This window comes from Trachurus trachurus (assembly GCF_905171665.1).
Source record: "Trachurus trachurus genome assembly, chromosome: 4".
Lineage (NCBI taxonomy): Eukaryota > Metazoa > Chordata > Actinopteri > Carangiformes > Carangidae > Trachurus > Trachurus trachurus.
In genome coordinates this window covers 1952622-1973470 of record NC_139898.1, presented here as the reverse complement: position 1 = coordinate 1973470, position 20849 = coordinate 1952622, and the positions used below count along the sequence as shown (strand labels likewise).

Below are 20849 nucleotides of genomic sequence, written 5' to 3'. Positions count from 1 at the left end.
GTAACGGCGCCAACAGTGCCAGCTCTGCCAAGTCATACAATGAGTAATACAAGGAACATGGACCCGAGTGTGTTTTCTCCAGTTTCAGGAAGGAATTCAAGGCTAAAGTCTGTCTCACTGCTGATCTGAAAACAGCAGACCAGATCAGAGAGTGAGGTTAAAGGGATAGTTCACCCAAAATTCAAATTTCACTCATTATCTACTCCCCCTCATGTAGCTGTGAGAATTTTCAGAGTCCTCCGTGGCTTCTCTGAGTTACGGGGGGGTCTGCGTAGCAGTATTTGTCCATATAATGGTTGTGAATGGATACCAACTGTCTTTGTCCAAAAAGACACACCAAAAAACATCCAAATACCTCCATACTGCTCGTCTGTAATGTCCCTCTTGTATTGAAGCCCCGACATGAGAAATTGTTCCACAAATAATTAAATAAGTCTATATTTTAAGCTTGTTTGTAGCGGAAGCTCCCAGTGTCTCGGTTCACTGCTCTTCCTGTGTCAGTGCAAATCACGCGAGATTTACACTGACCGGCGGAACAATTTCTCATGTCGGGGCTTCAATACAAGAGGGACATTACAGACAAGCAGTATGGAGGTATTTGGATGTTTTTTGGTGTGTCTTTTTGGGCGAAGAAAGTTGGTATCCATTGACAACCATTATATGGACAAATACTGCTGCGCGGACCCCCCCCCCCCCCCCGTAACTCAGAGAAGGAACGGAGGACTCTGAAAATTCTCACAGCTCTTAGTCGACATGAGGGTGAGTCTATAGATAATGAGTGAAATTTGAATTTTGGGTGAACTATCTCTTTAAACAGGACTGTAGCTCTCATCCTCCACCCAGTCCAAGTATCCATGACCTGTCTTCAGTCTTCATTCTGCAGGTGGTGGCTGCTCTTTCAGCACTCAAATCTGACAAAGAGCAACATCTGTGGTGAAAGGCTGGAAATCAATGGAATGGTAAGCCACACATAAAGCATAGCCAGTGTCTTTATATGAAGAGCACAGGGTGCTTCAGAGACCAAGATCCACCTGGGATCCACTGAGGAACACACTTGAAAATGGAAAATGAACAGAAGCACGAAACACTAAAGGAAGTGAACAGACAAACTGACAAGTGAGGATCTCGGGGCACAGTCTGGTCTCTGAGGAAACACAAGTCCATCCATCACAACTACAATCCACCCCGGAGGAAGAGGAGGTGGATGGATTGTAGTTTTACTGCAGACTGTAGCAGAGAGGCTGCTCATCCATCCTAAGAGTTGGTGAGTGCTTCAACTGACTGTGTGTTCCTGTGCTTTTGCACCAGAATGTGGAAATGATCACAACAACATGGCTGTTTCCAGTTGTCATACTTGTTATTCTAGATCTAGGTCACTCTGGACAGCAGCTGATCCCATAGTCCGCAGTAAGTGTTTAAAAAAAAGAAAAAAAAAAGATTTGCAGTCCAAGACTTTACATGTTTAGGTTCTTTGGGTCATCAGATTATTAATATTATTATCAAGAAATAAAGCTAATAATTGCTGAGAGAGATTATTTATCTTTAAGGTCAAGTACATGATAAGAAGTGGAAAAAAAAATTTAAACAGACAAATGTGCAATGTTTTTTGCCGAAGCCCATTTCATGGTGATGAATCATCCTAAAATGCTTCCGTGTGTAAATCTGAAGTTCAGTGAACTGTGTTAATGCATCATAATGGTAGCAGATGTTCACTCTGTGCCTAATGGGGGGTGGGCTTGTTGAAAAATAGGCCTAATGGGAGAAACTTATCGGACATTAGATGACACACGGAGGACACTCGGACTCAAGTGTCTTCCCTCCAAATGAAAGGTGTCCCTACAATGCACTTTTATCTCTCATTATCTTTGATCAAAATATTGGAAGTGTAGATGTTTCAGTAAACTCTGGAGAAGTGCTGTGCTTTAAGCCGTTTTCAGTCTCTGAACATCTAAGATGCAGCCCCTCTGTCTGTTTGAAGGGACGTGACCTTTAAGAGCATCCAAGTTTCTCTTATCCCTCAGCAGTAGTCAGATCATCATCTCACACTTTGAAAAGGTTTTGTTGTATTTAGGGGAAATATACTCAAAATAAGTTGTCACTATACAAAATTCAATTAAAAAAAGGTCATTTAAAATAGAGAGACCTACTGCACTGAGGGAAAAACAATACTTGGGAAAAAACTGAGAAAAAAAACGGAAGGAATTTGTTTTTGGCACCGAGATAGGTCAGAGCTGTCTCCCTTACTCACTCCCTTCCTCTTCACTCTCGCCTGTTCTCTTTCCTTTCTCTAACTTTCTCTCTCCCACTCCCACTTCTCTCTCACATCTGGAGGGTATCTGCTGTGACTCCTTGCCTGCTATGGGACAGCCTGTGTTTGGACTGGACGTCAGACTTGAGCACATTTCACCAAACGTCCTTCCGAGCGGGTAACGTACGACAGTAGAATGAATGTTGCTTTTGCAGACTTTACTGCTGCATGTTTTACGGATGTACGGCTGTAATGTTATATGGAGTTGAGCTTAAAGTGTCAGCATCATTCATCCATGCGTAACATTTCTGGCATGATGGTCTGGATTGTTGAACAGTGCAGGGAATCCACCATACTCATGAACTAAACAACTTTGCTTTTCTGCAAATAAAGTGTATTTACACTTCAAACCTTGAAACGATAAGGTGAGATGAGAGTGTTGTTGAGTTAATGAAGCTTTATGCTCCTTTCTGACCCCTGTGATATTTTTATTCTAGCCAGAGTCGTAAGTGCAAGGCAAGTGCACAGGCTTTTATTTTTCATTTTCTGTGAGTGTATTCATGCGGGCGTGTGTGTCCACTGGTAGATGTGTGTCTGTTTACCACAGTCCCTCTGGTAGTTGTTGTGCAGCTGTGCAGTGACTGTGGACGGATGCCTTGAGAGCTGCCCCGAGTGCTCACTTGGTGTGGTTTTATCAACACCAGTGGAAATGATTAAAGAGCTTTTCCAGAGCTGTGCACAACACTAGTCATGTGCAAACACTAAAGGAGGCTGTGGCAGAGAGATGGCTGTCTGTTCTTGGCCTGCACAAACCCTAGACATCAGTTAGAGATCAAGAAACGGCACATTATTTCATTTAATCTAAACCTGGAGATTAGTATGTGTGTGAAAATGCACCAAGCGAGAGGTGAAAGTTGGTAGATCTAACAGATGATGCAGTTCATGCCCATACTGTAAATGAAACTGTGCTAATCAGATACATGTGTTTTCCTCGAGTCAATTGGCAGAGCATTATCATACCAGGAGCCAGTGAAAAATGAGAAAAGAATTTTATTGAAAGCTGAATTTTTGTCTCTAGATTTACTGACCTGGGCCTGAGCTGATCTGATCAAATCTCTGGATCTCAGTTTCAGTGACTCAAAGAGCAGCTGAAGCAGATGTGATATCTACTCACTGAAATGACACATTTGACACTTAATTCCTTCATACATAAGATCAAATACAGGGACAAATTTGAACTTGTATTTTAGTCAAAGTGATCCACTTTAGAAAGTTTCTATGTGAAGTATACGTCACCTGTGATGAGCCCACAGCTCCTCTGTAGGGTACTGCAGCCTCTTTCAGCTCAGTGTTTTGGTTTCACTTACTTAAAGGGACATTGTGTAACTTCTCCTGTTATCTCTTCAGGAAAATCGATTATTTGGTTCAAAAGTATGTTTATCATTAACCAGTTATCCCCCCCATCAACAAACTGAAGTGTTCCTTTCAGCTCTGAATGAGCCGTTCATATCATTCATATCTACATGGAGCGTGACGGTAGGAAACCACGGAAACTCAGCGGAGACACCGGAGCTGTCGGCTCAGGTGGAGGTGGCGTCTGTGAAAAGTCACCGCGGTAACGCAGTGAGGAGGAATGGAGCGTTACACTGATGCTGCATTCACCTGCAGTCGGGCAGACGGCCGTCGCTAACAAACCAGATGCCATTTTAGTCACAGAAGGTAAACAATCAGGTCAGGTAAACAATACCACATCGCCATGACAACATATTGTCACGTGTATTGTTTTGCCTCGTGCTGACGGACCACTTGTTTACATAGAGGCTTGTTTATGCCGTTACGTGCAGCGGCTGTCGTCCGTCTGCCGTCTGCCCAATTTCAGGTGAATGCAGCATGAAAAATACGATTGAGTTGCTTGCGATATACAACCACAACGCTAGATGGGAGTAATTCCTACACAATGTACCTTTAAAGGTGATGATATGTTCATGTAAATATCTGTAATATGCAGCTAGTAAGAGTTGAGTTGCTCATGAATGACTGACACCCCTGACATTGGTAGAGCAATGCAACATGAGGACTGACTCCAACCATGTTATCCTTCAGGGGTGCTTCTCAATCACCCACCATTATAATTACACACACTCAATAAAAAGAGTCCAACAAGTATAATAAAGACTCAATGAGCTGATGTTTAACTGTGCTGTCCCTGTGTCTGCAGAGCCCTGCAGTGGACATGGCCTTTTCCAAGGACTCCTTCCTGCGTGCTCTGAGTGTGCTGCTCTGGGCCTGGGTGTTGGTGCAGTGCCAGCCCCCCCTTAAACCAGTGGAAGAGGAGGAGGGAGAGGAGACCAACATCACATCTGTGGTGATGAAACCTGAGCCGGTCCCATGTCCTCTGGACTGTAGCTGTACGGCAGAGGGGGCGGTGGACTGTGCTGGAGTTGACCTCACAGAGTTTCCTGCTGAGCTGTCTGATAACACCCGTCAGCTCTCTCTGCAGGTCTGTCTCACACTCACTCACACACACATACACATGACACACATATATTCTCTGCTTCAGCAGCTTTACACAGTTACAAGTACACATTCTGTGTGTGTTTTGTCCCCTGATACCAGAACAACAAAATTGAGGAGATAACAGTGGAGCACATCTCCCACCTGCATCAGCTTGAGACGCTCAACCTACAGAACAACTGGCTCACCACGGACGGTAAACACTGTAACACAATCTAAACACCTGGCAGGGAGCGGTGTAGAGCAGGGGAGCCAATCACAGAGGAGTTTATAAGGCTGGTTTGTGTAGAATAAACAGGACTGTCGGTTGTTGTGCTCAGCTGTGGGTCTGTGCTGAGTGCTGACGTGAACCAAACCAGGGGAGAAGCTGAAACTGTGGGTCAGTGAGTGACAGCAGAGGAGAACTGTCATTACATATTGTTACTGACCGATTTCACAAGCACATTTACTGCAAATTTGGCATTCATTGGTAATTTATGATCATTCCAGTGTGAAAAGGCAGAAAGTAAATCTCTGAAGAGCTAGTACTGACAAAAGAACATTTCAAGTCCACAGCAGCTGTACAAGGCTGAGCCTGGGAGAGCTGGATGACACACATCATATAATACCCCTGCATTGTATAGTATAGCTGCTCTGCTGTCTACACTGGTCACACAACAACACCCATAACAAACCCACAAGCCCACGTCATGGTGAGACAGGGCAACCTGTTTATGTTACACCAAACTGGCTCTGCACTCAGCTTCAGGGACAGACCTCACCTCAGTGTACCACAGTTATTGATGGCACATGTCTGAATGGACCAGAGGTTTAAAGGAACACAGTAGGTGACTGGACGTACGTATAATACTTTTGGTAATCAATAGACAGGTTTCTTGTGTACAAACCATAGACTGTATGGTACAAACAATACTAGGTGCGCGCGCAACCAGGGGGCAAAAGACTGCTCGGAGTGAACTGATATCAATGCAGATGCCGTATTGTTTGTAGGGCTACAGCCGAGTATTCGAGTAGAGAAGCCCAGTGTGTGCACAAACAACAATTTGCGTGCATATAAGTCTGTATGTGCAAAACTTTTTAATTTTTTTTTTGTAATTTATATTATTTTTAGTTTTATGACACCAGTGCTGCACAGACTGTCGTCGCCTTTAGGACCTTTGGGACCCTAATCCGCCCTTTCAATGGCCTGGAGCCATAATCTTCTTCTTTTTTTGGCAAACGGATGAGATCCCCTCAGTTTATTATACAATTTCCATCCATCCTTTTGCCGGTTTGTGCAGTTAACAGCACAACAACTCCTTGTCCTTTTCGTTTTCTGCTTGACTCCGCTTGTAAATAATGAGAAATGTCCCACTTTCTGCCCCCTGGCTGCGCGCACACATCTGCGATGACGTTGCACAGAAACCCGTCTATAATTTTCTTTATTGATCATACAATGCATCCGTATGATTGTTTATTTAAAAACTACAAATTATTCAAATTCAAGAAAAAAATCATAGTGGATTAAAAGTACCACAAAACGTAGCATCTACATTTTAGTAACTTCTTACATCTGCATTCTTTTTCGTCACTGCCCAGACACTATTACTAACTGCTAAAACAATAAATCCCATTGTTTGAAGTTAACTCTCAGTGGCCTGAACACATTGAACCAGTCACTTTTTTTCGGCTATAACCATAGACAATTTTCAGCAGGAAGAAACAAGCGGCAGAACTCATTTCACCTTTTTGCAAAGGTCAACACAATTTGAAGTGATGGACCTTGCACTTGAAGGTTGAAGTGTTTTTATGATCTGAATCCATAGATTCCAAAAGATCAATATTTTATTGCTTACACTGGTCTAGCTTTTCTTACGATATCGGGATGTGATAACCATCACATGTCATGCAGTATGATTTATACATCTACTTTTGTTTTGGCTGGTTGTGTGTGTAAAAATATATATTGATTATGAGTGCAGCATGTTTTTCTGTTTCCAGGCCTTGAAGATGAAGGTTTTGAGATGCTCGAACAACTGGCCTATTTATACTTGGCAAATAACAAGGTGAGTCATACACCAGACTTTCAATGTTTGTTCTTTCTACTAACTTTTTACAGATAGGAAAGCCACACCCACCCACACACACACCCACACACACACAAACACATAAACAGACACCCACACATGCACACATGCACACACAAGCTACATTTTCATAATTCTATTCTATTCTATTCTATTCTATTCCGATACATTGACATAGTGCCAGCTGGCAGAGGGAGGTGGCACTCTGCTCCCATACACAGAGGGAGCTTATGCTTGTAATGACTTCCAGTCTGGCTGTGCCAGCTGGTCAGAGCTAAAATGTTACTGACCCTTTTGGACGCAGTGCAAGAGAGAAAAGATGGAGAGAGATTTGTGCCTCCACTGAGATGAATAGGCACATAGGGTACAGGAAGAATAGAGGATTTTTAAGTGCTCACTAAGCCTCAAGGACACCCATACTGCTTTAATCCATAAACCATATTATTAAGGAGAGAGCTCTAAATGAACATCTAATCTCACCAGTGCTTCTCGGATTTCTATGCTCTCTGCTATGTTGTACAATAAAGCTCTGGTTGTGGTGAACTGTGCTCTTATATGAAGGGGTGCACTGTTAGCAAATGAATCGCACCCACCTCTAAGAAGAGGACAGAGAAGCTGTGACAGAGCAGATATTTGAAGTAGAGGGAAAATCCAACAAACCTCCACTTCTAAATCACAGAACAAGCTGTTTCATTGAGTGTCAGAACAACCCATGTGATATTATAGAAACTAAAAGATAAGATTATATATTTCTGACCTCTATATACAATGGGGAAAATTTGCATTATTACAGCAGGAAAGTGGACAGTAAACACAGTAAAAAAAATCTTGATTTTAACTGCATTTGTTTTTATTTGAGATTATTGTGATATGTTTTGTAGTGATCTTGGCATGTCACCATTGAAGGTTTAGTTTAGGTTTTGAGCTGCTATACGGCCACTGTTATGTAGTCTGTTTTAATTCTGACTGATCATTTGTTAATCAACCCACCTGCTGTATGAATGAAAAGAAATGATTAATTAATTATTGTGCTCAAATTGAACTTCTTTTTTATGGGTCTTATTTAAAGATTCATTCTAGTTCTGGGTTAGATCACACAACCCAAATGCCACAAAAGCAAGAGCGCTCAGTTTGACAGACCCAATTAAAGAGCTTACAGCCAGAGTGGATGGGATCATGGGACCATCCTACAGCTGTCCAAAATGTGTTGAACAGAACCTCCCAGATTGTTGTCATTGATTCTTCAGCTGGAAGAGGGTCAAAGAGCTGCTGGCGGCTTAAATAAACTAAAGAACCAGGGAAACAGAAATGGCTTTCTGCAGGGGAGCACCCAGTGACCAGGTCTGGAAAAGAGCCTCAAAATGAGCAAGGAGGAGGCTGTCATGCTACCAACATGTGCCTTTTGTATTTATTATGACTTGGTTTTAGTATGTTGTTTCTTTTTCGCTTTGCCTGAGTTATATGTGTCCAGTTATATCACCAAAAGTGCTCATTATTCATCATCTGGAGAGCACAATGGATGCCTGACCATTTAGTAAGCCACAGCAAGAGAGTTCATTGTCATTGTTGAAAAAATAAGATAGAACATCAATAATGTGATCCTAGAAGAAAATCAAGAAATCACTTATAGGGTACACTGTAAGGAATCTATGGCTTTCTTGTCAATTTTAGTGTGAATCCAAGACATTTCTAGCCTAGAAATCTAGCTGCACCCTAGCGGCAGCAAATCTATTTGCTCCGTAGGTGGGTCTAGAAACGAGCCATAGGAACTTCTTGAGTCTCGAACACCGTTTGTGTTCACCAATCACAGCGCTCTATCTGTTTAGAGAGTCGTTGGGCGGCTTAACGCGATGACGACATACATTTTAATTGGCTTGTCAGGCTAACGTCATCCTGCTCTTTGCTCTGATTGGTCGTAGCGCTACCCTATTGGTGCAGAGGCAGTTTGAAAGACAGCCTTCATCCCGCCCCCTGGATTGAGACGAGGTCTACTGGTCGTTGCCAGACTAGACATGTTAATGATAGTCTGGCTTGTCAGGCTAAGACATTTCACATAAAACCAGAAACGTCACCTCTAATGGTGGGACTAAAAGAAAAGTCAGGGACTCATCAAAGTCATTTGTGTCTATAAGTGTCATTCATTTTTGTCTAGACAACACTGCACCAAAGTGGTTATCTGCCAATGACTCACCACTAGAACGGCTAAAATACTTTTTCAAATATGGGGAAAACTCGTACTGTTGGCAGGATGTTAAAGTCACTTACACACTATAACAGAAAAATGCTTCTTTTCTTGTGCTTGTAGCTAACCTCAGCACCGAAGGTCCTTCCTCCCTCTTTGGTTAGTGCTGATTTTGCTGCTAATCAGCTTGTAAGGATCTTCCCATATACGTTTGGCCATAAACCAAAACTGAGGTATGAATGTGTTTGTAAATGAATTCCTTTTTGCTGGAATTGTGTCCATTAGCTCACACTAGTGTCTTTTCATCATGACTCCCAGGTCTGTGTATCTTCACAACAACAAGCTGACTGACGCAGGGCTTCCTGATAGCATGTTCAATGCCTCCAACAGTCTAGAGATCCTTACGATGTCCAGCAACTTCCTCCGGGTTGTACCCAAGAGCCTCCCCTCCAGCCTGTACCGTCTTCATCTGAAGGTACAGCCGCTCTGACACCACGAAAAACCCTGAGAGTAGGAGAGAGTGGGGTAATGTGAGACACCGGGTAATGTGAGACACCCCCTGTATCTAGAAAATGGAACACATTTTTGGTCATCCATTATGTTTTCAAGCCCCTTCCATTTCCCCATGGCTATGAAGGAGAGGACCTCATGATGCTGTGGAAAGCATGTTTTTTTCACAAAAATATAATTTTGCATGTAAAAGTAAATTTTCTTGCTGTCAACTTAATCAACTGTTGTGCCAAAGCAAATTGATTCAGATAGAAAAACTTATACGATACATGATGATGAACTACCAACATATAAAACCATGTGATGATGCTAGCTGAAAAGAGAGGTTGTTTTTTCTAAAATGGGGGTGTTGGGGTAAAGTGAGACAAATGCTGCGGGGTAAAGTGAGACCATGGATGTATTATAATAAATCCAAGAGTGAGACACTGTGAGCACACCACACACAAAGATTTACACTAGAATCACGTCCCCCAAGCCAGAAATCTCGCGTGATTTAAACATGATCTGTAGACACACTGCTTTGTTATGCTATGTGCTCTCAGTCAGCTCGCTTCTTTATTGGTTAATTAACTCAGTTTTAGTCACATTCCACTTTGTCGACTCCCCCCCACACACAAGAGGACTTTTGATCAAATTGGTCACCATTGTCGGGGCCTACAATCTGACCCCCAGACTGTGTTCTAATCTAACTGGTTCTATCTGAATGTTAATTAAAGGGACAACGAGGAGTTTCTCTTTGGTTATAAAAAAGTCTCACGTTAATGTGGATGAATCTACGTTACCCACACTTGTTAATGGCTCCATTTTCGATAAATATATCGTTTTGTCTCTATCGTTATTTTGTTATTTTAATTAATGGTGGAAATGCTGGGCGAGCCGACCAGCGTTTCCTTACTTTCGGTTTCGCAGATGCTCATGAGAATAACGCCGCCGTATTACCGTTTATGGTCGGGACTACGACGGTAACTGAACCTCTTTGAACCTCTGACTTTAATTCTTGATGAATGAAAACATGAGTCTGTCTTGCGCCGGTCGAAGAATTCTACGGTGCGCGTGGAGGCTCATAAATGTAGTGTGAAAACACTTTGCTTTTCCAAAACTCCTCGTTGTCCCTTTAAAACATTTTGTGTTGTATTTGATTTTGGTCTTGAGTCACTTAATTGACCAATCCCCATGATTCTGTTACTAGTCCGACATTAGTTTTGGGAAGTGTGGTTGTCAAGCTGTCAGGATTCTAACTGTTACAACATGTGTTGTTATGGTAGTTTCAGAGTGGAAAAAGTAAGTGGATCAGTTTACCCCATTGATTTCTCTGGTCTGTCTCAGTTTACCCCTGAGCTGGGGTAAAGTGAGACACAAGACCACTTTTTTTTAAATAATCATATTTTCACTGTCCTTCGTCCTGAATACATTCTGATAATTGCTAGGAAACATCCTGGATTAATGGGAAATGTGTACATTTTACTGATAAATCATTTTAGCTCGCTTAGAGGGGAGCAAATGTAAAAATGTCTCACTTAACCCCACTCTCCCCTATCTGTTCAAATAAGTTTTCAGTTAGGCATTACTGTATGTGGACATACTCCTGTTTCTTTTTTTATTTGTGGACATAAAAACAAGGATAACAAAAGGCCTGCTCCTGTTGTTACAGAATAACAAGTTAGAGAAAATCCCAGCGGGGGCCTTTGACAGCTTATCAAACCTACGAGAGCTGTATCTTCAGAACAACCTCCTCAGCAATGAGGGCATGGACAACGAGACTTTCAGGTGGGCAAAATCCTCACTCACAAACCACCGGTTCTTCTGGTGTTAAAACAGCAGAGACAGACAGACACAGTCCAGGATCAGAGAACTCATCTCATGACCTCCCCTTCCCTTTCTTCTGGTAGCCAGCTGAGCAGTCTGGAGTGCCTGGACTTGTCAAACAACAATCTGAGCGTCGTTCCCAAGGGTCTGCCTCGCAATCTAGTGCTCTTACATCTGGAGAAGAACTCAATCCACAGCATCCCCGGGGACGCTCTCACCTCTGTTCGCAACCTGGAGTATCTGCTCCTCCACAACAACAAGCTCCGCTCACGCTCCATCCACCCAGCCGCTTTTCAGGTACATCTCTTTTTCATTTCATAGTCTTTTAGATCTTTTAGAAGAAAGTACACTTCTGCAAAAACCTTTGATTTGCATTTTTTTCTAGGGTTTGAAGAAGTTGCACACTCTACACATGTACAACAATCTGCTGGAGCGGGTTCCCAGGGGCTTACCTCGACGGGCCAAAACCCTGATGCTTCTCCACAACTACATTTCTGAAATTGGTCGCAACGATCTGATCCTGTTGTACACCCTGACAGAGCTCAACCTCAGTTACAATAAGCTGACCAGTCCAAAAGTGCACCGCGAGGCCTTCAGGAAGCTGCGTCTATTGAAAAAACTGGACATGTCAGGGAACAACCTTCTCTCCATGCCTCTGGGGCTTCCCCGCAGTCTGCAGGAGCTGGAAGTCAAGAACAACCAACTCAGCTCCATACCAGACGGTGCACTTACAGGCATGGAGAAGCTGCAAAAGCTCATCCTGAGTGAGAACAACCTGAAACTAAACTCAGTCTACCAAGGAGCCTGGATGGAGCTCAGTGCACTTTCAGTGAGTGTCTAGGAGATCCACTACCAGATACTAGTGATGGAAGTCAATGCGTAACCCTGCTACACGGCATTAACTTTTAAGAACTTAAAGGGAGAGTTCACCCAAAATTCAAATTTCACTCATCATCTACTCACCCTCATGTCGACTAAGAGCTGTGAGAATTTCCAGAGTCCTCCGTTCCTTCTCTGAGTTACGGGGGGGTCCGTGCAGCAGTATTTGTCCATATAATGGTTGTCAATGGATACCAACTTTCTTCATCCAAAAAGACACACCAAAAAACATCCAAATACCTCCATATTGCTCGTCTGTAATGTCCCTCTTGTGTTCAAGCCCCGACATAAGAAATTGTTCCACCGGTCAGTGCAAATCACGCGAGATTTGCACTGACACAGGAAGAGCAGTGAACTGAGACACTGGGAGCTTCCGCTACAAACAAGCTTAAAATATAGACTTATTAAATTTTTTTCGGAACAATTTCTCATGTCGGGGCTTCAATACAAGAGGGACATTACAGACGAGCAGTATGGAGGTATTTGGATGTTTTTTGGTGTGTCTTTTTGGACGAAGAAAGTTGATATCCATTCACAACCATTATATGGACAAATACTGCTGCACGGACCCCCCCGTAACTCAGAGAAGGGACGGAGGACTCTGAAAATTCTCACAGCTCTTAGTCGACATGAGGGTGAGTAGATAATGAGTGAAATTAGAATTTTGGGTGAACTATCCCTTTAAAGAGGCTTTGGTACTACAGGTTGTGTTGTGTTTTCACTTCATTTACAAACTATTTTTTGTCATCAATGAAGCAAAAGCAGGGCTGACCTTATTGTATTCAGGCCACTCCACTCATGTGGAGGTGAAACTGGATAGTGGTCAGAGCCACTTCCAGATCACACTGACCCACCTTTTTCACTTTGCATCACCGCATACAATGTGATGTTGTGTTTTTCTGTAATTGTTTTTATCACTATAATTTCCCTGTTCTTGTCTTTTCTGTGATCAACTGAAACAGCAATGCAGAGGAAATGTCAGCCCCTTGTCTGTTGAACATTAGAATTTTGGGATTTCTGCCTCTGATTCTGGACCACAGGCTTGTGGCCTGTGGCTTTTTGTTATTGAGTAGAAGTAAAGTAATTTATGCCGGTCTTTAGGCAGTCTTGGATATATGAGACGCTGTTTGCATGTGGGTGAAGTGTCAGCAGATGAAATGATCCAAGTCAAGTCAACTATATGAGTGCAGCGCTGAATGATCTTAGCTGAAGCTGCAAATCCACCACTGCACAACTTTACCACACAGCACAGTTCAAGTTTGTAATACTATTTGAAGGTGTAGGTAATGTCTTTTAATCAGTGTCAGCATGTATTCATAGTCTTCATATTCTACAATTCTTTATCACATTGATCAGTAAAAAATGTTTTATGTCCAATATTTTTATCTTGTAATTTCAGACATTAGATCTGTCTGGAAACCAGCTGTCACACATCCCCTCTGACCTACCTGAGTCTCTGGAGTACCTTTACCTGCAGAGTAATCGGATCTCTAGCATTCCCGCTTCAGCTTTTGAAGGCACTCCAAACATCAAAGGCATCTTCCTCCGGTAAGGGACACACACTGCTCATCCAGGAGGGTGTAGGCCTTAACACCACCCACTGTCCGACTCCTCTGGGCCTTATGGAAACATGGTTGGCAGCTCCTTAGAAGTTTATTCACCATTTGTCTCCAAATCTACCAGCACCAGTGCACTCAACATGTTATAGATTATCTGTCCATACAAAAAATGAAGCTTTAGTGTACCACTTTATGTGGGTTGTATTTCAGACTATTTCTATATCAGCCAGTTTCTGATGCAAGACTGGTGTCAATCTTTGTTTCTCACATTTTCCTAAATGTGAGACTTGTCATTTAGAGTTTTGACTATAAACTGGGATTGTGAGGTATTGAGGCATGTATTGGTTTACATTTCCAAACCCTAATTTTAAAGCAGAAGTAAGCGATCCGGTGGTTTTGGCTAACTTCCTGTCAGCAGATGGAGTTAGCAGTCCCCGCCCTCGTCCCTACGTCACCACATTCACGTGCATCCCTTGGCTGCACACACAGAGAGGACTGCCCCTCTATGCCGTTCTCTCTCCTCATTGGATAAAGGTTGTAGGATACAAGGAAAGTTTTCTCCTCGGCTTACAGCAGAGCAGAGTGACTGACAGACCCGTGTTTCAGACCAAACACTCTATAGAAGTGATTGCTGTCGGAAGATAGAACTATTTAAGACTTATATTAACACAAACATTCTGCTTACTTCTGCTTTAACTTTACACACCAGTTTAAACCCATTAAGGGTCAGAACCAGAAACAAGGTTTAAACCCAAGATACAGATAGACAACTTCAAAGGTTTATTTGTAGAACCAACTAATAATGATGATGATAATAATAATAACCAAATTTGGAAGGTTTGACTCAAAGGACAAAGATGATCTGTTAGAGAACACGGGGGAAGGGTGAATATACACACACAACAAGAGAGGAGGCAGTGAGACAGAAATGAATCCTGTGAGGAACTTTTACAAAAGTATCCCTTGTGTCTCTTAACTCCTGTGGACAGACGTTCATTTTGCAGAGTAGTGTGGTGTGGTATCTAATCCCTCCATCTCTAACTTGCGTGCATTCAGCAAATTTTCCACTGAGGTCTATTCCACATAGTGCAGGGCAGGCTTATAGCAGCAGAAAGCAACCGTCAGACAGCAGAATAAAGAGGTATCGTACGAGCGCTTTCAAGGCTTTTGCTCTGTTTGTTTTCCCATCTGACCCCAACCTAGTTGCTTTACAGCTTGTGTTTACAGGCCTTGACCCCTTCCAGGCTGTTGTGCTCTTTGTGTCGTTCATATCAGCTGCTGCCACATTTCTTTTATTTATTTATTTATTTTTAAACCAAAATCCCTCTACAGCTGGGAGCTTTTGACCTTAGCCAATTTAGAGCCACTTGGATGCATCAGTAGGGATAGTGGAGGGAGGATTTAAGTGTATGTGTGTTGTGAGTGTGCTCATTTACATTATGTGCATTGTATGTTGCCTCAGTGTTAAGAGTCCATGGGCAACGTGTATTTCCACCGATAGACAGGAGCAGAAAGTTGATCTAAGGTGCCTTCAGAAGAGCTGGTGTGCAGTGTTTTGCTGTTGAGTGTGGCCGATATGCTCAACAGATGGCTCCTGTAGTAATGATGCCTAAGTGGAGAGAAGCTGTCAGATGGTTCTCCTCCTGACAGATGTGGTTTGTAAATATCACCATGCCCTGCATCAGGATTTTTGCTTTTAGCCTTTAAAAACGTAGTCTGACTATTTTTGTCTACTGTCAAATGAGGAAAAAAACATTTCACAGACACTTGTTTCACTTTCTTCCCTGTCAAGGTTTAACCGCCTGTCTGTGGACACTGTGGACGAGAGCTCCTTTGCACACCTGTCCAGCTTGCAAGTGCTGGACTTTGGTACTGGCACAGGAAACCCCGACCTCTCTAAAAGAGATGAGATGGAGGAGGAGCAGGACACATAACTGATGTTGGACTGGATTGCATGAGGGACAGAGAGTTAAGAGTTAATTGGAATGAACCTGTGAATATTATTTCCCAGGTACATTACTGTTTTGGGCTGAGTGGAGAGTTGCATATTTCTGGTGCAGGATACCGGATAAAGTTACTTTAGTTTCCATTTTATGGGCTGGTTAGTTTTGCATTTTGTTATATCTGAGCTTTAATATTTGTTTTTGACTGTTGACATCTACTATCTGTGTTTTTGAGCTTTACTCTGAACAATGCATTCACAAAAAACAATGTGAATTTCCCCATTATGATCTTGAACCAGCTGCCAAAAATGTAGGAAAAGTGAAAAAGGACTGACTAATAATGGCTGATGTCTGGGACTTTGTTCATGGCTGCCCTCTTCCCTGGCATAAAAAAGGTGAGTTTAGAAATACTGTGAAACAATTTGTATTTTTTAGACCAGTGGTGGCCATATAAATCTGACTCCAAAAACCAGAAACCAGTGTAACTCTTGAATAAAACTGTTAGATAGGGCTTCATTTCATTTTATTGAGTAATCATTTATTTTGTCAAGTAAGCACTTCATCTTTGTCTGTCAGCTGTCAGTGAGGAGCCTGTTGCCAGGGACACACTGCCTGGGTTGAATGTGTGTGGCAGATGTGTGGCTGCCCTGCTGTGGCTGCATCACTTTCTGAACAGAGTTACCTGGGAGCAGGCTTTTTGAGTGTTGGATTTCAGTTTCTTAAAATGTATTTCATTTTTTTCCCCCTGGGAAAAGCTAAAATGGTTAGAAATATAACATTAAAGGGACAACGAGGAGTTTTGGAAAAGCGAAGTGTTTTCACACTACATTTATGAGCCTCTGCGCACCGTGAAATTCTTTGACCGGCGCAAGACAGACTCATGTTTTCATTCATCAAGAATTAAAGTCAGAGGTTGGAAGACGATCACATACCGTCGTAGTTCCCACCATAAACGGCGATTCGGCGGCGTTATTCTCATGACTCGCCACGAAACCGAAAGTAAAGAAACGCTGGTCGGCTCGACCAGCATTTCCTCCACCACTAATAATAACAAAATAACGATAGAGACAAAACGATATATTTATCGAAAATGGAGCCATTAACAAGTGTGGGTAACGTAGATTCATCCACATTAACGTGAGACTTTTTTATAACCAAATAGAAACTCCTCGTTGTCCCTTTAAAGCTTTTTCATATCTTTGTCATATTCAGATCCTGCCCAGACATAGACAACTGTGGTGGACGGTGTCAGTCTTTATATAATATTCACCATTCTGAATCAGACATAAAGAGGAAGACGCTGTGCCATGCACCAAGTGTGTTCTTCATTTTTGATTTCAATTCATCAACAATCTGATGATCTCAAGCTTTCCATTTCCATTATAATGATATATAGATGAGAACATTATGTCAAGTAAAAACATCATATCTGAGAGGCTTTAAAGTAACAGTTTTCAATAATATGAGTTATGGCCTGTAATGTTACGCAACATTGCTCTGTTACTGTATTTACATTTCTCAATAATGATTCTACATAGATGGCTTTATTGTTACTGTTGGAGGCCACCGTCCTCAGGTGGATTACAAGTGAAGAATCAGTGGTGGTCAAAGGACAATGCATTAACACCCAAGTTGAGTACAACAGGTACTGTGACTGTCTTCTATAGGCAGGAGTCTTAAGATGTTTCAGTTTGTGCACTCTTCACCTATTGTAATGAAATGAAATGAAAACACACTTTCCCTTCCCACCAGCTCTCATCAGATTGACCAGAAAAATGAAATGTCAAGGACTGTAGCTTTAGATGGTAGTGATATTATTTAAATTCAAATGGATCTGTATTATTTTTCTTTCAATTGACCCATTGAATTAAAAGTACTGAGTCAGATCAGCCAGCAATAATGTTGGAAAGCATTCCTGTTTCATAGAAAAGATAGCAAATATTTTTAAATGACATTAAAAAATACTCATTGTATTACACTCACTATATTGCTATACGATACAGTGATACACCTTCACATACAGCAGTATTGTATTGTCACATATACAGTCATCAAACACAGCAATAAATTATTTGAAAAGGCTAAAGAAGTGTGCGTTTCGTTTCCTGACGTTCACCAGAACATCTGATGTCAGCAGCTTCTCTCTCATAGGCCGCTGCCCCTGCTTAGTTCTCATTAGTCTCTAATGGGCAGGTGGATATTTCTGATATTGGACTGTTTTCCTACTGTGGGCCATACCAGTGCACTGGTGATCTAACTGAGGGTGTTTATATTGATAACATTTGAATCCAGAGAATTTGGGTCATTTGTTTGGAGAGCCTCCCAAAGAATCACATCAATTCCAATCATACCACAGGAGGGACTCTGCAGTTCTCTGAAGGTCGTCTGAAATCAGCAGGTATATCCACCTGCAGTCAGGAGTGATGCTGTGTAACAGTCTTCATTTGTTGTTTTATTTTAACATATGTGGCCAAACTAACACCAGGGGCATCTTTAATTACAATAGGCTAGGGGGGAAAGAAGTTGTTGACATGGTGTGTCACATTTTACTCTACAACATCAATCCAAATCAAAAATCATAATTTATTATTTATTTGTATCATAACCAGTATCACAATGTTTATGATCCATATCCACTTAAAGTCCCCCTCCCTCCCGCGACCCTTTTTGTTTATTTTAAAACATTCTCTGTGGTCTTTAAATTGTGATTATGAAGTTTTTAGCCAAAATCACAAAACCTGTGCCATTTCTCAGGGCTCTTCTTCTGCACAGCACCAGCAGCTCATTAGCAATGCACCTCTGGAGGGTGGGCGGAGACTGCGCTGCCCCGCCCAGCCACCCCCACAGCTGGACATTGTACAATTACCGATTCAGCGCGTTTAGCGTAAAACTGCACACTGGGATTCGATCCCAGACTGGAATAAAGTCCTTGCTCACGATGCAAGCTGCTCTACCAGGTGACACGACAACCCCAGTCTCCCTGAAACTGCCAGTTTGTGTCAGCCATTGGTTCACAGCAATTTGAAGGCAGAAAAACTCAGAAATGCAATTTTGCACTTCCTTTTCTGCTGATATGTCCTCTAACACAAGAAAAATGCCACAGGAACATGTGAAAAGCACGAAAAACCCGATTTTCATGGGAGGGGGTCTTTAAATGGCCACTATGCTGCGGATGGTTATGGATCATTTCATATTACAGAGAACATGATGAGCCTCAAACAGGTCACGAGTGAGGTTCCTGAGTGAACTGATGGAGAGTAAAAGCAGTGACTGTGACTGGCCACGACTGTCACATCCAATAATATGTTGACTATGATGTACAGTATTCTAGCCTGTTTCCAAGTGTGCCACAGGTGCATCTGGTCATGGAAACACCCCCAGGTGTGTTTGGCACACTTCCAGCCCACTGGGCCGCCCTAACGTCCAATATGATATAGTCCAGACAGGAATATAAACCTCTCGACTACTATACAGTCTGTTGTGAGAAAACCATTACAGTGAGAAGCACTCAATAACAAACTGCTCTGTAAAATGGCAAGATCCATGACACCTGTTATTTGACCTTAAAGGGATAGTTCACCCAAAATTGAAATTTCACTCTATCTACTCACCCTCATGTGGACTAAGGGCTGGGAGAAGTTTCAGAGTCCTCCGTGGCTTCTCTGAGTTACAGGGGGGCTTCGTGCAGCACTGCATGTCCATATGACGGTTGCGAATGGGCCTCACTTTTCTTTGTCCCAAAAACATCCAAATACCTCCATGCTGCTCGTATGTAATGTCCGTCTTGAAGCCCCGAAATGCTAAATTGTCCCGAAAAAAATTAAATAAGTCTATATTTCAAGCTTGTTTTGTAGCGGAAGCTTCTCGAAGCTCCTCTTCCTGGTTCGTCAAATTTGGACGAACTGGGAAGAAGACGGACCCCGGGTCGTCCAAATTTGACGAACCAGGAAGAGGAGCTTCCGCTGCTAATATAGACTTATTTAATTTTTTCCGAGGCAATTTTGCATTTCGGGGCTTCAATACAAGACAGACATTACATACAAGCAGCATGGAGGTATTTGGATGTTTTTTGGTGTGTCTTTTTGTTACGAAGACAGTTGGTATCCATTTGCAACCGTTATATGGACATGCACTGCTACGCCGAGACCCCCTGTAACTCAGAGAAGCCACGGAGGACTCTGAAACTTCTCCCAGCCCTTAGTCCACATGAGGGGGAGTAGATAATGAGTGAAATTTCAATTTTGGGTGAACTATCCCTTTAACGTGGTAAGAGTGAAACATACCACGAAGAATGTATATGTAATCAAGTTGGTGTAATGGGTGTGATTAGATGGGCTAACTTCCTAGCATGTGCTAGCAGAAGTTGTTGACAAACCTGTGTTTCATTTTGTTCTAGCCTAATAGAGGAGAGTAAAGAAGTTAGAGACACTGGTGACTTCTCTTCCAGATTGTTGATGATGTTGCTAACACAATGTTTGGTGAACCTTTACTTTGTTCTGTCTCAACGAACCATAACAAAAAATCACAATCCTCATCACATAGTCACGTAGCTACCCTGCATTAGAAAGGTCCAGATCAGATGAGTTTCACTTCTGTAGTGATATAAGGTTGTTCCACCTGGAGCAACAGTAAACTACCATCATATGTTTTAGCAAAGACAAAACAGGAGTTTAAGTTTGTACCAAAAGCCTGTGACTTTGAAAGACTTTGCCTGACATGTTGCAAACAACAACAGGCCTATAAATAAACCAATAAGCAAGGACCACTTGGTTCATGTTAAATCACCAGAGGTTGTTTTTGGACTGTTCAAGTACCAGGAAAGTTTAATTAAATCAAGTGTTCCTGAGGCTGCTCAAATACACAAAACCATTTGAATCTCTATTTTACCCAAGTGTTTCAATTACAACCTGACCTCCAGGGACACTGACGTTTCTGCCCTTCTTCTTCTTCTTCTTCTTCTTCTTCTTCTTCTTCTTCTTCTTCTTCTTCTTCTTCTTCTTCTTCTTCTTCTTCTTCTTCTTCTTCTTCTTCCTCTGCTCCTCCTTCTGAACCGAGCACCACCAGCTTTGTTAAGGCAAAAAGCAATGAGGGCATTTGACTTTGCCTCCTGATCACTCAGCTCACATCAGTCAATTCAGTCTT

The 20849-nt window shown here is 42.3% G+C and overlaps 1 protein-coding gene across 2 annotated transcripts; it reads left to right on the top strand.

Moving 5' to 3' along the window:
* The first annotated feature begins 1097 nt into the window (after nt 1-1097).
* Nucleotides 1098-16397, top strand: podn (podocan). 2 transcript variants are annotated; one of them, XM_083970642.1, is made up of 12 exons: nt 1098-1264; nt 2332-2426; nt 4467-4748; nt 4865-4958; nt 6743-6807; nt 9134-9243; nt 9329-9485; nt 11172-11287; nt 11410-11623; nt 11712-12155; nt 13605-13753; nt 15557-16397. In XM_083970642.1, the coding sequence occupies exons 3-12, from the start codon at nt 4482-4484 to the stop codon at nt 15696-15698; spliced, it is 1758 nt and encodes a 585-aa protein (XP_083826768.1). In that variant the 5' UTR covers nt 1098-1264; nt 2332-2426; nt 4467-4481; the 3' UTR covers nt 15699-16397. The 2 variants fall into 2 exon arrangements, with proteins under 2 accessions (XP_083826768.1, XP_083826767.1); XM_083970641.1 differs by lacking the exon at nt 1098-1264 and having other exon boundaries at nt 2183-2426.
* The last annotated feature ends 4452 nt before the right edge of the window (nt 16398-20849 follow it).